The sequence below is a fragment of the Calypte anna genome, chromosome 11 (genome assembly GCF_003957555.1).
Source record: "Calypte anna isolate BGI_N300 chromosome 11, bCalAnn1_v1.p, whole genome shotgun sequence".
NCBI classification, from domain to species: domain Eukaryota; kingdom Metazoa; phylum Chordata; class Aves; order Apodiformes; family Trochilidae; genus Calypte; species Calypte anna.
In genome coordinates, this window is record NC_044257.1 from 248,368 (window position 1) to 265,950 (window position 17,583).

General features: G+C 48.1%; 1 protein-coding gene across 2 annotated transcripts in view; it reads left to right on the top strand.

Moving 5' to 3' along the window:
- Window positions 1–2,923: 2,923 nt before the first annotated feature.
- GNAO1 (G protein subunit alpha o1) overlaps window positions 2,924–17,583 on the top strand; it is a 133,071-nt gene continuing 118,411 nt past the window's right edge. The window contains exons 1-2 of one of the 2 annotated variants that reach the window (XM_030457837.1): window positions 2,924–3,581; window positions 3,679–3,721. In XM_030457837.1, coding sequence (XP_030313697.1) covers window positions 3,464–3,581; window positions 3,679–3,721 — 161 coding nt within the window. In that variant the 5' untranslated portion in view covers window positions 2,924–3,463. The remainder of the gene's footprint in view (window positions 3,582–3,678; window positions 3,722–17,583) is intronic. The other variant, XM_030457836.1, reaches the window with a different exon arrangement.

Below are 17,583 nucleotides of genomic sequence, written 5' to 3' on the forward strand. Positions count from 1 at the left end.
TGAAGTTGTTACTGCCAGAAACCACTTGTTATTAAGAGAGAACTTCTGTCAGCTCCTGAAAAATGGAAACATAATTTTCAGCAACAAACCCCAACATATTTATCTCAAAAGCCAAGTAGGCTGATACATATTTTGACTGGGGGGGGGGGGAAGCAGGCTTTTTCCTTCTGAGGTTTTTGAAACTCATCTGCCATAAATAAGCAGATTTTTCAAAAAACAAAATTTCTCTCTGGAAAAATTTCAAGTGAAACAGTTTCATCAGCTCTACTCAACCAGCAGCCCCATAAAAGTGGTGCAAAAATGGCTCAGTGTCACAGTTGCTCCCCTGAATCTTTCTGAGATCTGAGGAAAAGACTTGGTCCTTCCTGATTTTCCCTTAAGAAATAAATTAGCAGATATTTGTGTAGTGATGGGGATGTACAAGGGACAAAGGGCTGAATGTGGTTGAGCAGAAGAGAAATTATTTTCTTCATGGCAGGAGGCAGAAGCTACAAATTTGTCAGATAAGTAGTAGCCTGAGGCTGATACAAAAGACTAATTCTCCTAGTAAAATCCCAGAGAGTATCCCAATATGACTCCAAGGCTTGCAAGCTGCTGGAGAAGTTGGGAAGTAAATGCAGCCATGAGGACACTGCCTCTGGATTTCTTGACTATACCTTTTCTAAACAGCCCTTTTCATAATGCCCTCTGGCTGGAACCATTGAAATGAAACCTATTGATTGAAATCCTGAGCCTATTGATTTAACACAAGAGATTTGTGTGAATGTTAAAGATCAGGAACTGCTCTGTAGCCACTCCTCTCTCCATTTGTTCCCTTATGAACACACACAGGAGCCTTGCCTGTTCATTTCAGCCCCAGAAATGAATTACCCAAAATTCATATACCACAGCTATTAGCTAACAAATGTGTGGTAAATATTACTGGTCCTTTATGAGTTCCCTTTTGCTTTCTTTTGTCTGCTCCTGCCTCTTGTCTCTTCTTCATCTCATTACCTGCACACCATGTTTCCCCCCTTCATTTCTGAGGCGTGGAGGGAAAATGGGAAGCTGCAAGGAAGGCAGGGTGGGAAACAGTGCTGGGAGATGATGTTTGCCTTGAAGGAAAGCACCGGGGAAGTCATGCTTAAAATACTTCCAAGGCTTAATCTAAAACATAGTTCTGCCCCTAATAGAATGGGCCTGGCTGTGGGAACTGCAGAACTCAGGCCAGCAGGTCAGAAGATCCCAGAGGGAACAGAAATCCAAAGTGGAAAACGAAGACAATGGGAGTGTGGCCCTTCACAACCCAGGGATCATAGAATCATAGAATCATAGAATGGGCTGGGTTGGAAGGGACCTCAGAGCTCATCAAGTCCAACCCTTGATCCACTCCCCCCGTGGTTCCCAGCCCATGGCACTCAGTGCCACATCCAGGCTCTTTGGAAAGATCTCCAGACACGGAGAATCCACTACTTCCCTGGGCAGCCCATTCCAATGCCTGAGCACCCTCTCCAGAAAGAAATTCTTTCTCATCTCCAACCTAAACCTCCCCTGGCACAACTTGAGACCCTGCCCTCTTGTCTTGCTGAGAGTTGCCTGGGAAAAGAGCCCAACCCCCCCCTGGCTCCAACCTCCTTTCAGGGAGTTGCAGAGAGTGATGAGGTCTCCCCTGAGCCTCCTCTTCTCCAGCCTCAACACCCCCAGCTCCCTCAGCCCTTCCTCACAGCAATTCTGCTGGATCCCTTCACAGCCTCCTTGCTCTTCTCTGGACCTGCTCCAGCACCTCAAGCTCCTTCCTGAGGGGCTGAGGGGCCCAGAACTGGACACAGGACTCAAGCTGTGGCCTCACCAGGGCTGAGCACAGGGGCAGAATCCCTTCCCTGGACCTGCTGGCCACGCTGTTCCTGAGCCAGCCCAGGATGCCATTGGTCACAGCCACTTCCTAACAACCAAACTCCCTTTGCAGACTTTTTGTTTGCTCAAGTAGTGGGTGTCCTTCCAATAAATCAGGCAGCAGTCCTTGATTTTCTTCGTTTTGATTTGATGCACTTCAGCTTGCTGTGCTCAACACTTTGTTCTTTTCTCTCTGGATCTTTTTATAGGCACACTGTCACATATCAATCAATGTTATGGATTAAAGTTGAATATATTGCGACGTGCCTGGGCCAAAAGGAAAGCATTTCAAACAAAGTCCTATTTGTTTTTCCTGTTTGGGTTTTTTTTTTTTCTGTTTGGTTGGTTGGTTTGGGGGTTTTTTTGTTTGCTTGTTTGCTTGGGTTCGATGGCTTTTTTTTCCTTCTCTGTTTCCAGCCTTGTGAAATGGCAAAACCAGGAAGATTGCAGGATTTTTACCAGGCAGAATTCCTAAATAATCATCTCAGATGTCGTGGAATGGCTATGACAAGAAGACAGGTCATCTGCTGGGACTGTGATTGTACTGCAGCACAAACTAACCCAGAGCCTCGGTGCTCAGTGCCACCGGTGGGTAACGCAACCCAAAATGGGGATGAACTCCATGTTTTACACCAACCACATCCATGTGGACGATTCCCTCCCTGCTCCGGGCCTGCGGGTGCCCGGACAGAGCGCGGGTAGCGGAGCCGTGGGGCACCCTCAGGGCGTGCGGGGAGCCCCACGGCCACGCAACCGACGCCGACCCGGCCCTCAGCACAGAGGCGCTGGGCCCGGCACCGGGAGCCAAGGCAACCCCCAGTCCCGAGGGACCGGGAGCCCCGCTCCCGGCGCAGGAGCCCGTGTCACGGCCTCCCGCGGCGTGGGACCGGCGGGCAGGGTGCGGAGCCGGGCCCGGACCCTTGGGGAGAGCAGCGGAGCCGCGGCCGGGCCCTGAGGCGGCGGCGGGGCCGGGGCGAGCATGCGCGAGCCGCGCGCGTCACGGGAGCGGGCGAGGCGGGCGGGAACGCGGAGCCCCGCGCGCCCCCTCCCTTCCGCAGCCGCCGTTCTCGCGCCTCCATTCGGCTCCGCCGAGCGCTGCCCGCGCTGCCCGCCGCCCGTCAGAGCCCCGCCGAGGAGGGGAGAGCGCGACAGCCGGGAGCACGGGATAGGGAAGCGCCCTTCCCACCCCCTCCCCGCCGCCAACCCTCTTCCTCCTCCTTCTCCTCCTCCTCCTCCCCCGCCTCCCGGCCGGGAAGAGCTCGCCGTGCCCGTAGCAGCCCCGCTGGATGCACTGAGCGCTCTGGCGCGGGTAGAGGGGCAGGAGGGAGCCGGGAGCCCCGCCGCCGCGGAGCCGCTGCGCTGCCCGGAGGCTCGCGGCCATCTGCTTTAATTCTTTGATCCGTGTGCCCCCCCCCGCCCGCCGGTGGCTGGCTTTGCCCCTGCCTCCTCCACTCTGCCCGCGGGAGCCAGCCGAGGCGGCGGCGGCGGCGGCGGTGGGGGCTGAGGGTTGTTGTTTTTTTTTTTTTTTTTGCTCCCCCCCCCCCTTTTTTTTTTTCAATTTTTTTTTTAAATTGAATTTTTCTTCGCCGCCATGGGATGTACCCTGAGCGCCGAGGAAAGAGCCGCCCTAGAGCGGAGCAAGGCCATCGAGAAGAACCTGAAGGAGGACGGGATCAGCGCCGCCAAAGACGTGAAACTCCTCCTGCTCGGTAAGAACCGGCGGCCCGGCCATCCCCCCCGCTGCCCCGCGTTCTTTCATCCGCCTCCTCCCCCGCGCTTATCCCCCCTCAATCTTTCTTTCCACAGGAGCCGGAGAGTCGGGGAAAAGCACCATCGTGAAGCAAATGAAGTAAGTCCGGCGGGGAAACCGTGGCGGGGGTGTGTGAGTAAACGGCGTTAATGGGCGGTGGAACGGGGCGGGGGCTCGATGAGTTGAGTGAGGGCCGCGGGCGCCATGTTTACCTGAGGGGACCGCCGGGGCGGGGAGGCGAACGGCCCCGGTTCTGGGGGGGTGAGGGCGGGAAGGGGGGAGGTGAAGGCCGCCGCCGGTGCTCCCGCTGCTGTTCAGGGCCGGTTGGTGCTGAAGCGTCGAGTGGAGGCCTCGCCCCTCGGCAGGGAGGGGGAAGGTGGCAGGGAGTGGGAATTGGACTTCCTTCCCCCTCCTTGCCGCGGGGCGAGGCCGCGCAGATGTCCCCGTGAAGAGAACCTCTGTCATTTCAGGGGCTAAGGTGGCTTCCAGAGCCCTCGCTGAGGTTCCCTTACACACCCTGTGTTTGATTAGACATTACCGTGCATTAAAACAGCAGTGCATAAAAAAACCAACACCCAACAACCCTAGCTCACCATCTCTTCCACCGTAATTGCATAGGAAAGCAGGTGCGGGGGAAGGCTGATGGAGCTATTCCCTTGGCAGAGCTATTCTTTTCTTTCCCTTCCTCCTTTTTAATTAAAATACAATGGAATACCCTGGCCTCCTATCCAAGCAGAGATGACGGGCTAGGGCGAGGCGGGCGCCATCACGGAACCAGCCCGGGCGCTGGTTCAAGGGTCTTGGGGTAGAGGCACGGAGCGGTCGCTTCTGGGGCGATGCCGGTGGCTGCAGCGGGATACGTGGTCGGGAGGGGCCCCCCAGGGGACCGGGGCTGCTTAGCTAAGGGGGAGAGGCAGCAGAACTGGGTGTGGATGGGATGCAGGGAGGGGGCTGTGTGTGTGCAGGCTGCGTTCCGCAGTGCCGGTGCCTTTGCGGGGGGCCCGGCTCTCCCCGGAGCCGGGAGCCACGGGGGGCAGGTCCCGACGCGGCGCGGTGGCTTTCAGGCGGTTGGCGTGGTGGACAGCGCCCAGCGGGGACTCGAACCCGCCGGCAGCGCCGTCGCTTCGGCGTCGCTCGGCTCCTCCCGGCGGCGCCCGAACAGACGCTCCGGTGCCTTCGGAGTCGCTCGGGGGGAAGCCGAACGGTGTCGGAAAGAGCCGAAGGGGCTCGTTGCCGCTCGGCAATGTGTTGCCCTGCAGTCCCGTAGTGGGTGTGTAAGTGTGCGTGTGTGTAAGGGTGTGAGTGTGAGAGTGTGTGAGGGTGAGTGTGAGTGTAAGTGTGGGGGTGAGTGTATGACCGTGTGAGTGTGAGAGTGTGTGAGTGTGAGTGTGCGTGCGCTGCAGGGGCAGATCCGGGCCTTCATCCCTGCTCCTCACCATCCAGAGTGGCTTAGCGGGTGACCCGGATATTTCTGTATCCATTCTGTGGCCGCTGTGTCCACCCCTCAGGGGCTCCCAGGGGACTAACCCATCATCCCCGCCCCAGGCAGTGACTTCCCCAAGGCACGGTCGGGATGGGAGGTCTGGCTGCGAGGAGGCTCCCCCCAGTACCCGGTGGTCTCCCACCAATATTTGTGCACCCCACAGGCTCCGAGCTTCCCCTGTCACAGTTTGAAAGGGGGCTTCCCACTCCGACAGTTTGATTTGGGGCTGGGGTGGGTTTGCTCTTGGTTGTGTGCAGAAGGTGGATCAGTGGTGGATCTGTTACTGCAGATGAGCACAAATAAATGATTTAATCTGGGAATTACTTCTGCAGAAGCATGCTGGAATGGCAGGCGATGGGTTTTGGGTGAAGGGAGAGGCTGTAGGTACCACAATAAGAGCACAGCAGTGCAGAGAGGCAGGAGGGCAGGTGGTGATAGTTCTGGCTTACACAATTATTGTACAGTGACTCTTGTTTGCCAAAGAGCAGAGCTCTTGTTGTTTTGAAACAAATTACATCAAGATAACAACCTGTTTGCTGGACTACATCAGTATATTGAGGACTGAAATATAACCTGTTTTATATATATATATGTTTATGTATATAGTTTTTGCACATGTGTGTATATATGTTATAGAATCATAGAATGGTTTGGGTTGGAAGGGACCTTAAATCTCACCCAGTCCCAATCCCCTGCATGGGCAGGGACACCTCCCACCAGCCCAGGTTGCTCCAAGCCCCATTCAACCTGGATTTGAACACTTTCAGGGATGGGGCAGCCACAGCTTCCATGGGCAACCTGGGCCAAGGGCTCAGCACTCTGACACTACAGAATTTCATCCTAATGTCTAACCCAAACCTCCCCTCTTCCTGTATACTATATGCACATATATATATAATTTATGTGAAACAGTCTTAAATTAATGCACGCTAGGCTTGCAGCTTTCTACCTGTCTTGAAAATCCCAAGAAGGCTGCTATGGTAAACTGGGAGGTGTCCACCAGTGTGACAGTGGGGAGTGGGGAGCCTGGGGTGGGGACAGCTCTGGTGTTGCTATGAGCTGGCAGCTGGAGAGAGCTGAGGAGCTGTGAGCACCAGGGAGAGAGCAATGTGCAGGGAACAATCTGGGGAAATTAACATTTCTGAAGATTAATTTAAATAGAACGTAGGCATTAGCATTTCACCTGGTCAGGCTCCATTAGACAGGCTTGCTGAGAACCTAATGAATTCTTAATAAAGATTAAATCGTGTGTTCATTAGATTTTGATGAAAGAGAGTGCTGTTTTATTTTTGTAATACTGTGTTATTGGTCTGCTTCTTAGATAATAAATCTCAGAGTTATGAATGGTTAAAGCAGCTTCACACTCAGATAGTGCCTTGAAAAGAAAATGCTAAGACAAAGGAACAGAGAACAGATGTTGTTACAGAGGACTAAGGAGAGGTTACAGGCTGTCCAGTTAATCCATGAAATATTAGTTAGCAGGAGGAGAAGTGACAAGTACAAAATAGAATAATTTGAGAGTTTAGCCAGCATGGGGATTAGGATTTGTAAAATTAATTATGGATGTTTCAGTGAAATATTTGGAGATAGCTTTCAGGTAGTGAGCAGGGAGTTATCCAGCAAAGCAATACTGGTGAATGTCAGAGAGGTGGAACTGGAGTTAAGCTGAAAGCAATGGTGACCCAGGCCAGGAACTGCACTTTTCCTAGCACCCAAGGTCACTGTAACTGGTTGTGTTTGCTTGATATTTTTTCTCAATCAGTTCTGCAGTCCAGATATTTTCACTCAAGCCTCAAAATGAATGGTCAGGACCAAGCTAGGCAGGGGGACAGTCCTGGAAGGTGCAGTTGTGCATGGAAGCCAATGAAACTCCAGAGTGTGGCACCATGTGCAGAATCAGGCTGTGACCAGGTTCTCTTTTCACTCAGCTTAAGTTAAAAAACAGTTTTAACCAAGCAAATCTGGAGCTTGGCCAGAGGGTGAGAGTTACCAGACGAGAGAAATTCCTCTTGCAATTCCACCACCCCATCTCAAAAAATTCATTTTGATGTAGGATTGAAGTGGATATCAGCATTTTTTTAGATCTTTCTTCTTGAACTAAATGTTAAGCACATGCAGAATTTGGAGTATGTGGTCTGTTCAGGAACACCTGGACTGTAGCATCGAGCCTGCTGTAGGAATCGAGCCTGCTGCTGTTCAAGGATATTTTTGTGGGGACTTAGAGCTCCAGTGAATGTGTTTGTTCATCACAAGCCCAGGGAGACACCAAGCACATCTGTTACTGCCCAGCAGAATCCATCTATGAGTGCAATGCTCCAGTGATGAGCAGGGATGGAGCACTCAGGTGGGAATGCCATCAGCATGGAGCTTCCAGGGAATTCAGTCTATAATCAGTAATGCAAAGAGACTGAGGTAGCTGGCGTGGCTTCAAAAATAAGGTCCTGCCACCTACTCAACAGCAGCTGTTCTGGATGGGGAGCCAGGGCAATACTTCACCTTCCCACACAAGGCTGTGCCATTCAGGAGGAAACATGGCTTCACCTGCCCACAGGAAAAATCTTGGGTTTGGGTTTTGGATTTTGCCTCTGCAAAAGCAACTTCTGTCCCCTGGGGAGCAGGGAGTAGAGAGCTGGGTCTGGCTCCCTCTCATAGGATTCTGGAGCTTCCAGCCTTGTATGTGCTCCAAAATAGCCATGTCTCACTTCAGCAGCAGTGTTGGTGGTGCCTTATCTGATGGGGTTTTTTGCAAAGTGTTTTTCTGTGGTGTATGGGAAGGATGGGAGTGTGCAGCTAGGAGAAAAATACAGGAGCCTACAATGCCAATCTTGAAATATCTACTCTCTTCTCCCTAGCAGCCATACATCCCAATAGCTATCTGATATATGGGCTTGACCTTTTTCAGAAAGCCCCTCAAAACAGCCCTGGGCTCTGCTTGCTCACTGTGTAACCAAATTACTTATAATCTAATGAACTACTTCAGAGTGAGAAGCAGTCCTCACCCACTGGTTTTACAGCCCATCTCAGCGATTTGATGGTAAATGCCATTGAAACAAAATGATGTGTTGTGAACACCCACTCAAGTGCTCTTTGCCACATGTCTGCCTCTCAGCACTGTAGGGATTTCACACTTGCAGCCCCATCTCCCAGGAATACTTCACCCCATGGGGACTTACAATGTGGGGGTGCTTTGTCTCTGCAGTGTGTTCTCAGGGACCAAACCACAGCTTGCTGGGCTCTGGGTGGCTTTTCTGCTTGGTGGCACCAGGTGCAGACCTCAGCAGGGTGGTGGAGGGGCAGGAGGATGGACCTGCTGCCTTGCTCCAGACCAAGAACCATTTGATCACAGTGTGAGTTGGCAGCCCAGAGGTACAAACCTCACTAGAGCATCAGTTCAGACAGAACCATCCTCCTCCTTACTTGTCTCCTGCTCTGTTTTCCAGGATTTCTGAGACTCATGGCCCAAAGTAGGGCAGTGACAGGCTGCTCCTGGGCATCGTTTGAACTGGGTTTCAAAAAGCAGAGGAAAGAGCTCCTGCCTTTATTTGAAGTTGAGCCCAAGAGCTGCTCAAGTGCCCTGGGTGTGGATTTGGCGGAATCCTTGTGGCATTCTGTTGCTCTGCAGACCCCAGCAGAGAGGCAGCTCTGGTGGAGCTGGTTTGGCAGTGAGAGCTGTGCCTGGCAGTGAGCTGCCTGCTGTGGCAGTCCTGGGGGGTGAGATGCTGCCTGAACAGTACATTCCTGCCTCCAGTAAGTCAGAGTGTCCTGCCAGGGCATGGGAAAGCATCCCAATGGATTCTCCTCTAGGAGGAATCTCTTCCCCTGCTACAGCTTTTTTCCATACCTACTTCCCATAGGTTTTCTTGCATCCCTGGATGCTGTGGATGCCTCCTGGATGCCACCTTCCATGGCCTGTGGTGGCACAGTGCAGGGAGATTGGCTCTGAAGCAGGCAGGCATAAGGGAACAGAGCAAAGTGAGGCTGTTCACTGTGGCTTGTACTTACAAAGGGTAATAAGTGTTTTCAGCACTTCATTTTGGATTATTAGTTGTGCTTGTAAGCCAAAACATTACCAACCATAGTTTGTTCTTTTATGCTTAAGGTTCTTGTTATTAGACTGAGAGAGATTTCAGAGAAAAGCAGGAACAATATTAGCAGGCAAGACAGAATGCACTTTGGATTTGATTTTTTTTTCTTTTTTCTTGACAGTTCTGAATTTGTTTCTTGTGTTAGGGACTCATAAAAGTAAAAATATCTCTCAGTGACAACAGTGAACTACATAGCTTCTCCTCTTTCAACCTAGTTTTAAAACCATTAAAGAAACTTGCCTGTCATATTCTGACATGAGGCATCTCGTCCTGTTGAAAATGTTTCAGCAGTGTAATGAGATGAAAGAAGTTCTTTTAATGAGGTCTGAAGAAAGAGACAAACCTGCTGCACAAATGTAACCGAGTCTGTTTTGTTTTATGCCTGGCTTGATGATCCCAGGAGTTGTAAGAGACATCAGATTGAGTCATGACAAATGAAAAAAACGTTGTGGTTTTCCTCTTGAGTCTGTCCTTTCTTATCTGTCTGGGATACAACTTCACATCTGAGCTGAGTTCTCCAGTATGCTCACCTGGGGCACGTGGGGAAGATTACCAAGATGGGGGAAGCATGAGAAAGAGACAAGTCCTGGAGGTAGAGGCACTTTGTGAGTTCTTTTGCTTGGTTTGGTCTAGAGAAAGAGTGAAATGAAGACCAAGGCAGGAGCAGGTTGCTGGTCACTTGAAGAACAAGAGCCAGGCAGTCAGTAAAGTCTTACAGACTCATAATTAGTTACCCATGGTAGAACTAGTTTTTTTCAGACCCTTTGCAGAGTTCCATCCTGCCCTGGTTTCCATCAGCTTACCCTGGTTTCTCCTGGATTTGCAGGATACAAAATCTTAAATGAGCGGTGGTGGGTTGGCAGCTAGAAAGCCTGATGTGAGCACAGGGTCTGCAAGCTTGATCTGACAAACTTATGAGTTCTTACACCACCTGCTCATGCTGTCAGGAAGGTAAAAATCTTCTCTTCTGAGTCAGCAGAGGCTGGCAGTGAACAGAAGGACCTGTTCTCTGTACTCCGAAGTCCATGGTTAAATCTTGAGTGCAACTGAGCACAGAAGACAGGATTTGGTCCTTCATCCATTACGAGGCTGTGACAAGGAGATCTGTCAGAAGAGAACTGACAAAATCTTCTCAGATTCAGGTGGCCAGGGTATTTAAGAGTGTTCTCACTCTTCTGGTGCAATTGTAAATCTCCTGAGATTTGCAGCTTTCTGTAGAGTCTGTGATTGCTTCTGGACTTGCACGATGACTGGGCAAGCTCTGGTTTCAGGGGTTCTTTGCTTAGATCTCTCTTTTGTTTCTGAAAAAAAAACCTTCAAGCTTTTCTCACTTCAGAGCAGAACTGAAAAATAAATGTCCTCATTCAAGCCTAAGGATTGTGAGCAAAAGAAAAAACAGCCCAATCGAAGACAAGGAAACCAAACACATCTCAGCTGCTTGGTTATTTTTGAAGCCTGGCTGGACTTTGAGCCAAGTTCTTCCTGTGCTGAAGGTACAATTTTTATGAGATTCGATGAATTTCTAATCTTCATGTGGCCTTTGGCAGGGTACTGGAAATGGCTAGGTTTCATTAAAAAAAAAACCAAAACCAGGGAACAAAAAGGTCTGGAAATTACATTTTAGAAAGTATTGGCATTTTAAACCCAAGGCCATTTTTCTTGCCTCAAAAATTCTTTTATTTCATTCTTTTATTTCCATCATTTAGAGGGAAATCCAAATTATTTTTGCCATTATTTTCCTAATGCTGAAGAAATGCTCAGCCTAATATAAAAATCCTCCTGAACTATTAATTGAATCATTCTTATTTTATTGTTAAGACCATTCAGGCAAATGGCAGATGTAGGGAGGCTGGAGGATTACAGTGCTCTTTATAAGATGCTGTTATAATTCTGCCTAAAATCAGAAAGTGGAAAAGGCTGAAAAAAATGCTACTGAATAACACAAAGCAAAGGAACTGATGGTTATCTGGTGCTGAGCGAAAGAGAGAAAAAAAACCTTTAATCCAAAGCTCAATCATTGTGTGCTTATTTTGATAATAGAAGAAAACTCTTGATGGGGGCATTCCTCTGCTTCCCAATAAAAATGTCTTAACTCTCCCCAGCTCTCAGGTTAATGGAGAAGGAACTGAGCAGCACTCCCTCGGAAGGGAACTCAGGGAATTGTGTAGTAAGCTGACATCGTGCCTATTTGCAAGTTGCTAATCAATAATATCTTTGATATTGAAACAGAAGGATTGGCAGAGTTTAAATTGCTTTGGTTTTCTTTGTTCTTGGGCATGTGGTGTTCTGCTTGGTCACCAAAAATTGTATTGGCTCATCAGAACATGAAACCTGCAAGCTTAAAACAAAGGAGATGAAGTACAGCAGCTTGAGGGAGAGAAAAGAGGTGTGGGTAACACAGGTCCTTCCAAAATGAAACAAGTTTGGGCCATGGCTGTTAGGAACCCTCCTCTCCACTATCAAGCCATCCTGGGGGATTTTGTGTCCTCAGGAGTCAAACACAATTTATGGAACATTCTCCTTGATCCAGGATAACTTGTGGAACCTTGCAGCAAAAATTCTGCTTGGTTAACATGGCAGGAATTGCTGTTTGGGGAAGTTTTTTTTTTTTGGAGCTTAGTAGCCAGGAAAAGGATTTTCTTCTCTTTGGCATGTGGCAGGCTGCTTTGTACAGAAATGCAGAGCAATGTGTTCTGCACCAGGAGGCTGTGAGAGGTGTCTCCAGAAGCTGCTTCAGTGAACATGGAGGGGCTCAGCAGGCTGTCACTGGCCCAGAAGAACACCCAGAGACACCCTAGTCAGGGAATTCATCACCCCAGGGTTGGCAGCTTGGCAAGGATGGAGATTTCACCTCTGTGTGTGTGTCCCTCCTCTGCAACATCACCCTCCCAGTGCTTCAAAGAGTCTGAAAGGCAGAGCAGTGACTCAGTGTGCTCTGAGGCTCTCCAGCAACTTCAGACTTGTAATAAATGCTCTTGTCTACAAGAGCATCATCAACAGCATCTTGTACACACTATGACAGTCTGGTACAAGACTTGGAGCATTTCTCCATCAGCTGGGATCATTGCAGAAGGGGGTGAGATAAGAAAGGGGATATATTGAGGAAAATATCACTGCAGTGATAAAAATATGTACTACCCCAAGCAGAAGCTGGTGATTTATCCTCTCCCTTTTAGAGCTGATTTGAGTTAGTAGCTCCAATTTTAAAGCATTAAGCAAAAGTGCAAAGGAAAGGCTGAGCACACAAAATGGATGTTAGGCTGCATAATCCAGATAATAAATGAGAGGTTTTATTGCAAGATTTCTGGAGCCACAGGATGCACACAGAGATGTGATGATGTTTCCTCCCTGCCAATACATCCAGTGCTCCTTCTTCACTACAGCTCTGTTATTTGCTGCTTTGGCTGCTCTAATCCAGCTCCTTCCCAGACAGCAAAGGTGGTGGAGTTAGCAGAGAGCTCTCAGTGACACAGAACCATGCCTGTGTTCCTGGAGGAGCTCTGTGGTCTCTGGAACCCAGAATTCGTGGTGGGATTTTCAAATCACTTCAGGGACATCACATTGTGGGGGTGTGTCTGCTTATCTGAGATGGTGATAGTGAAGCCTCCAGGAGTTTGTCCTCTTCTCTCATGCTCCTCTGCAGGGTGGAAGTTTCTGCTTCTGTTCATCCACAGGAGGGACACACCAGCCTCAGAAGAGGGGCTGAATGTGACAAAATCAGGTGGACTACTCAAGTAGCACAGAACTAAGGGGTTTTTTCAGTGTGTTGTGGCATTCTGTTTAAACTTACATCCTCTTACATCTTTAAGCAAAGCAAAAGGGTGTTAGAGGAGGAGGGATTAGAGCTTGCTGCAGCTAAATCAGATCTTTCTACTGTGGAAGAGCTTCTTCCACATGCCCCATGTGAGAATGAGGAACCAGTTGCGTATTGACAGGTTGGTAAGGTGGACCACAGCCCATGGGGGAGCTGCTCCTTCCCAAGGTTAGGGGGGTCCCTTCTCATTGCATACAAATTCCAAAATGGGCAGATACTGATCCCTGTAATCTGTGTACCCTCACCACAGACACTGCTGAGCTTTTATCATCAACATTTTATCACTACCACCAGCACAAATCACTGGGCTGAAAGAAAATTCCCCTGTACCTCAGAACATCATCATACTGCTCATTAATCACCAGCCACCCCTTGGTGATTAATTATTTAGTCAAATTGGAAAAATTTTTCCACGTGAATGAGAAGATATTTACTTACTAGTGCAGAAAGCTCCTGGTAGCATGCCCTTTTTTTTTCCCCTCAGTTTATCTGTACAATAAATTTATATTCTCCTGCCTTGCAGCTCAGGAAAAAACCCAATCAACTTGTTACTTCACAGGTGGTTGCTGCCCAGCTAGTTCTTCAGCAGGAAACCTGATGCTGCTCAGTGTGTGCATTGAAGGTGTTTAAACTGAAGGGTAGATCCATGAGCTCTTTGGTTTGTTACCTGCATTGTGCTGAGCACTAAGAGATCCAGGTACTGAGAATGAATCAAAACCTCATGTGTTCTGTGGTGATACACATCTCTTCCCTGTCTTTCACCACAGCTGATTACTAAAAGAAAACAAAACCAACAAAACATATGAAAAAGATGTAAGTATCCAGGGAGAGCCCATAAAGGAGGGAGAATTAGAAAGCAGTCATCTTTCACATGGTTCAGTAAATAATTCAGAATTTTGGCTCTACTTAGTTTTTAATTTACCTACTTCTGTTCACTGATCCTTTCAATAAATAAAATTATTTTTAAGTCATATTTGGATAAACAAATTGTAAAGTTTTTCCTACGTGACAGAGCATGAAAACCGAGTTATTACACTAGTACTTTTAGTTCTGATCAGCAAGATCAATTTGTTCTGTTTTTTCTCATCTGTGAGCAAACAAATAGGTGAAGCCTTCTGCCCTAAACAGATGTTCAGGATTAAATTTGCCTTCTGTTGAGGTTTTTGAAGTACCCCTGTACAGGACTTTGAAACAGGTTTTTGAAATTTCTAATAAGATACAGAAAAAAACAACTTTCTTATGATGTATTTAAAATCCTGACCACACCTCCTCTGCTTATGCTGATTGCCACCCAATTTTAGCTTCACTTGTGTCCAAATATTCAGTCTGTCTTTCTGACACCTCTAAGAAAAGAGATCAGGAAATAAAAGCATCTTTTGCTGTGGCCTTTCTTGTGCTGCTCGTTTCCCTTTTGCCTCAGGTGCTCTCAGCTCTCAAATTTATTTCACTTACAGTTATTTGCAGTGTTGGTTGTATCAGGAGAAGTCTGGCTTGAGGAAGTGCAGGTTTAACTGTAGCATTTTCAGTGTGCCCAGGTGGCCAAGAAGGCCAAGGAACAGCGTGGCCAGCAGGTCCAGGGAAGGGATTCTGCCCCTGTGCTCAGCCCTGGGGAGGCCACAGCTTGAGTCCTGTGTCCAGTTCTGGGCCCCTCAGCCCCTCAGGAAGGAGCTTGAGGTGCTGGAGCAGGTCCAGAGAAGAGCAAGGAGGCTGTGAAGGGATCCAGCAGAATTGCTGTGAGGAAGGGCTGAGGGAGCTGGGGGTGTTGAGGCTGGAGAAGAGGAGGCTCAGGGGAGACCTCATCACTCTCTCCAACTCCCTGAAAGGAGGTTGGAGCCAGGGGGGGGGTTGGGCTCTTTTCCCAGGCAACTCTCAGCAAGACAAGAGGGCAGGGTCTCAAGTTGTGCCAGGGGAGGTTTAGGTTGGAGATGAGAAAGAATTTCTTTCTGGAGAGGGTGCTCAGGCATTGGAATGGGCTGCCCAGGGAAGTAGTGGATTCTCCGTGTCTGGAGATCTTTCCAAAGAGCCTGGATGTGGCACTGAGTGCCATGGGCTGGGAACCACGGGGGGAGTGGATCAAGGGTTGGACTTGATGAGCTCTGAGGTCCCTTCCAACCCAGCCTATTCCATGATTCTATGACTTTATATATGTATTTAATTACTGTAAAAAATGAGCCTGTGTGAAATTCTCTGGGATTAGATTTTGCCTGTCCCACCCAAGTTGGTTCTCACAAAGCTGCATTTGAAATGTCGTGTTCATTTTTGGGTTTCCTAAACTAAGGGGCAAACCTTCAATGTTCTTGACTTCTGTTTCAACTGAAGAACTATGTCCTCAATTTGGAATACAGCTGAGAGACAATGTTGTGCAGTGTTGCCAGGGTTTTCCCTTAGAAGGCATAAAAAAGCCAAACTTAGCTGGGAATGTGTGGTTTCTGCTTTTAATTCTCCTTCCTACCACTTTGGTTTGTTTCACTGCTTCTAGGTGTTGTTTTCTTGCATTTATTCCATGCAGCATTTTGTGGGCAGTCTGCTGGAATCTGAAGGTGGATGAAAATCTCCTTTTGTTGTTGCTGTGGGTTTAATCCCCCTCTGTCTGTCCCTACTCAGCCATGGCACTGTGAGGATGTTTCTCTGCTGATATGGAAGAGACACTGGCTTTGGCCTGGGTTAACTTCCCTCAATAAACCAAAACAATAATAATAATTAAAAAAAATTAAAGGCAGAAAAGAACATCCATCAAATGTTTCCAGAAGGCAGCAGGGTACTGAAGGTTGAGATGTGAGATTGTCTTGAAAGGTTCAGTCACTCCTGGCTAGTTCTGTGTGTTAGGACTTAATTTTTGAGGGCAAATCAGTCACATTCAGACTTTGAAAACTGGTTCTAAAAAGTCTTTATATACCTTTAGGCATTTAAATGCCAAGTGTTTCTTTTCAAACCAACCTTATTTTCTCCTATTAGCTCAAGTAAAAGAAATGCTGATCTTTCACTGGCTTGCAATTTCTGTGCTGTTTTAAATACATTTCATGTGACTGACAATGCAGTGAAAAGGGAAGTGCAGCATTTGTTGCTCTCTTAGTGTTTCAGACCATCTCTGATGCTTGTGGAGGTCAAAACCCTCTAATCTGGTTATGCTGTTTCAATCACATTTACATTTTTTATGCAAAGCTCAAGTTTGCTTCACCCTGGAATGCTCTCTCTTATTTTCTAACAAGCTGTAGTTGTCCTGGACTTCTGAGTTCACTCTTGTTTCCCCTCAGACTCAGAGACAGTCTTTGTAATTTATCAGGTACCTTTCCCCCACTAGGCTGCCAGAATGCTGCAGAATCTTGACTACACAGGTGGTGAACATTTTCAAATTCCATTTTATTTGGAGCACATTTTGAGTCTGCATTAGAAACCTGGTGTTGCTGTGCTTAGCTGAAGGGTGGTGTCAGAGGTGGTTTGGGGGGATCTCTGCTGCTCTTTAGAGGGGAGATCGCTGTGTACATAGTCTACACCTTCACCCAGTGTCTTGTGGTCAATGAGCTATTCCAGTGCTCACAAGGGCTATTCCTCACCTCACAAGGAATCACCAGTTCTCAGCTTCAGGAAGACACCCTTAATGCTCTTACTATAAGCCAGACTAGAGAGTCCTTCCTGTGAAATACATTTGTCACATTTGTGGCCTTGCAAAAGCTCTAGAAGGAGCTGGCCCAATCTCCCTTTCCTCCCTAAGTCTTGTGTTTGCTCTTTGCCTTCAAGAGGCTTTCACACAATAAGTCTTTTCAAGATGCTGGGTATTAAGTAACTTAGGAAACAATAAGAAAGCACACTAGACAGTTTGCCAGACAGTTTCTTGTTTTCTGAAGCCCCACTTGCTTCTGAACCACCTCTCCCATTGCCTTTAATGACCTTCAGGCTTCAACTAAGTTCCTGCATTGTTCCCTGAAAGAAGAGAAGTGCCCAAGTACTTAATTTGTTGACTTGCATCATCATATATGAAGAAGAAAAGAAATGGCCAGAGATTTGGCAGCATCAGTCAAGACAAGAACTTCGTGCAGACAGTCAAAGGTAGACAAGAGGCAGAAAAAGGCAGAACTTGATCTTTAAATTAGGAGTCAAATAAGGAATTATGCCCAAGTTCAGTATCTGGATAACAAAACAAGGTTGTTCCCTAAGCAGTCATCCAGAAGACTGACAACAGCTTGATACAACAGTACAGGGACTGGACACAGACACCTTTATGTGAAGCCTGCTCAAAGCAAGTGCCAAGAATAAGTGGATCAGAGCTGTCAGAGCTGTTAAGAAGGGCAAAGGCTGTCAGGAGGAATGGCAGCCCCCCCAGTAGTAGTGTTAGATGCATGTGGTAGGATGTGACAATAGGAAAATGCCAACAGCAAAAGAAAGAAATCCTAACAAGCTCCCTTTTCATGGTCAGCCACTAAGACTAATTTTCTAAATGATTCTGCAGAAGCAGGACACAAAACTCTGCAGGTAAAAAACCCAAAGAGATATCTTGTGCCCTTCCATTCTTCAAATATATCCAACCAAAATCCCAGGGAAAGGGAAGGAAACTTTTAATTCAGCTTTGGTTGAAAGCAAG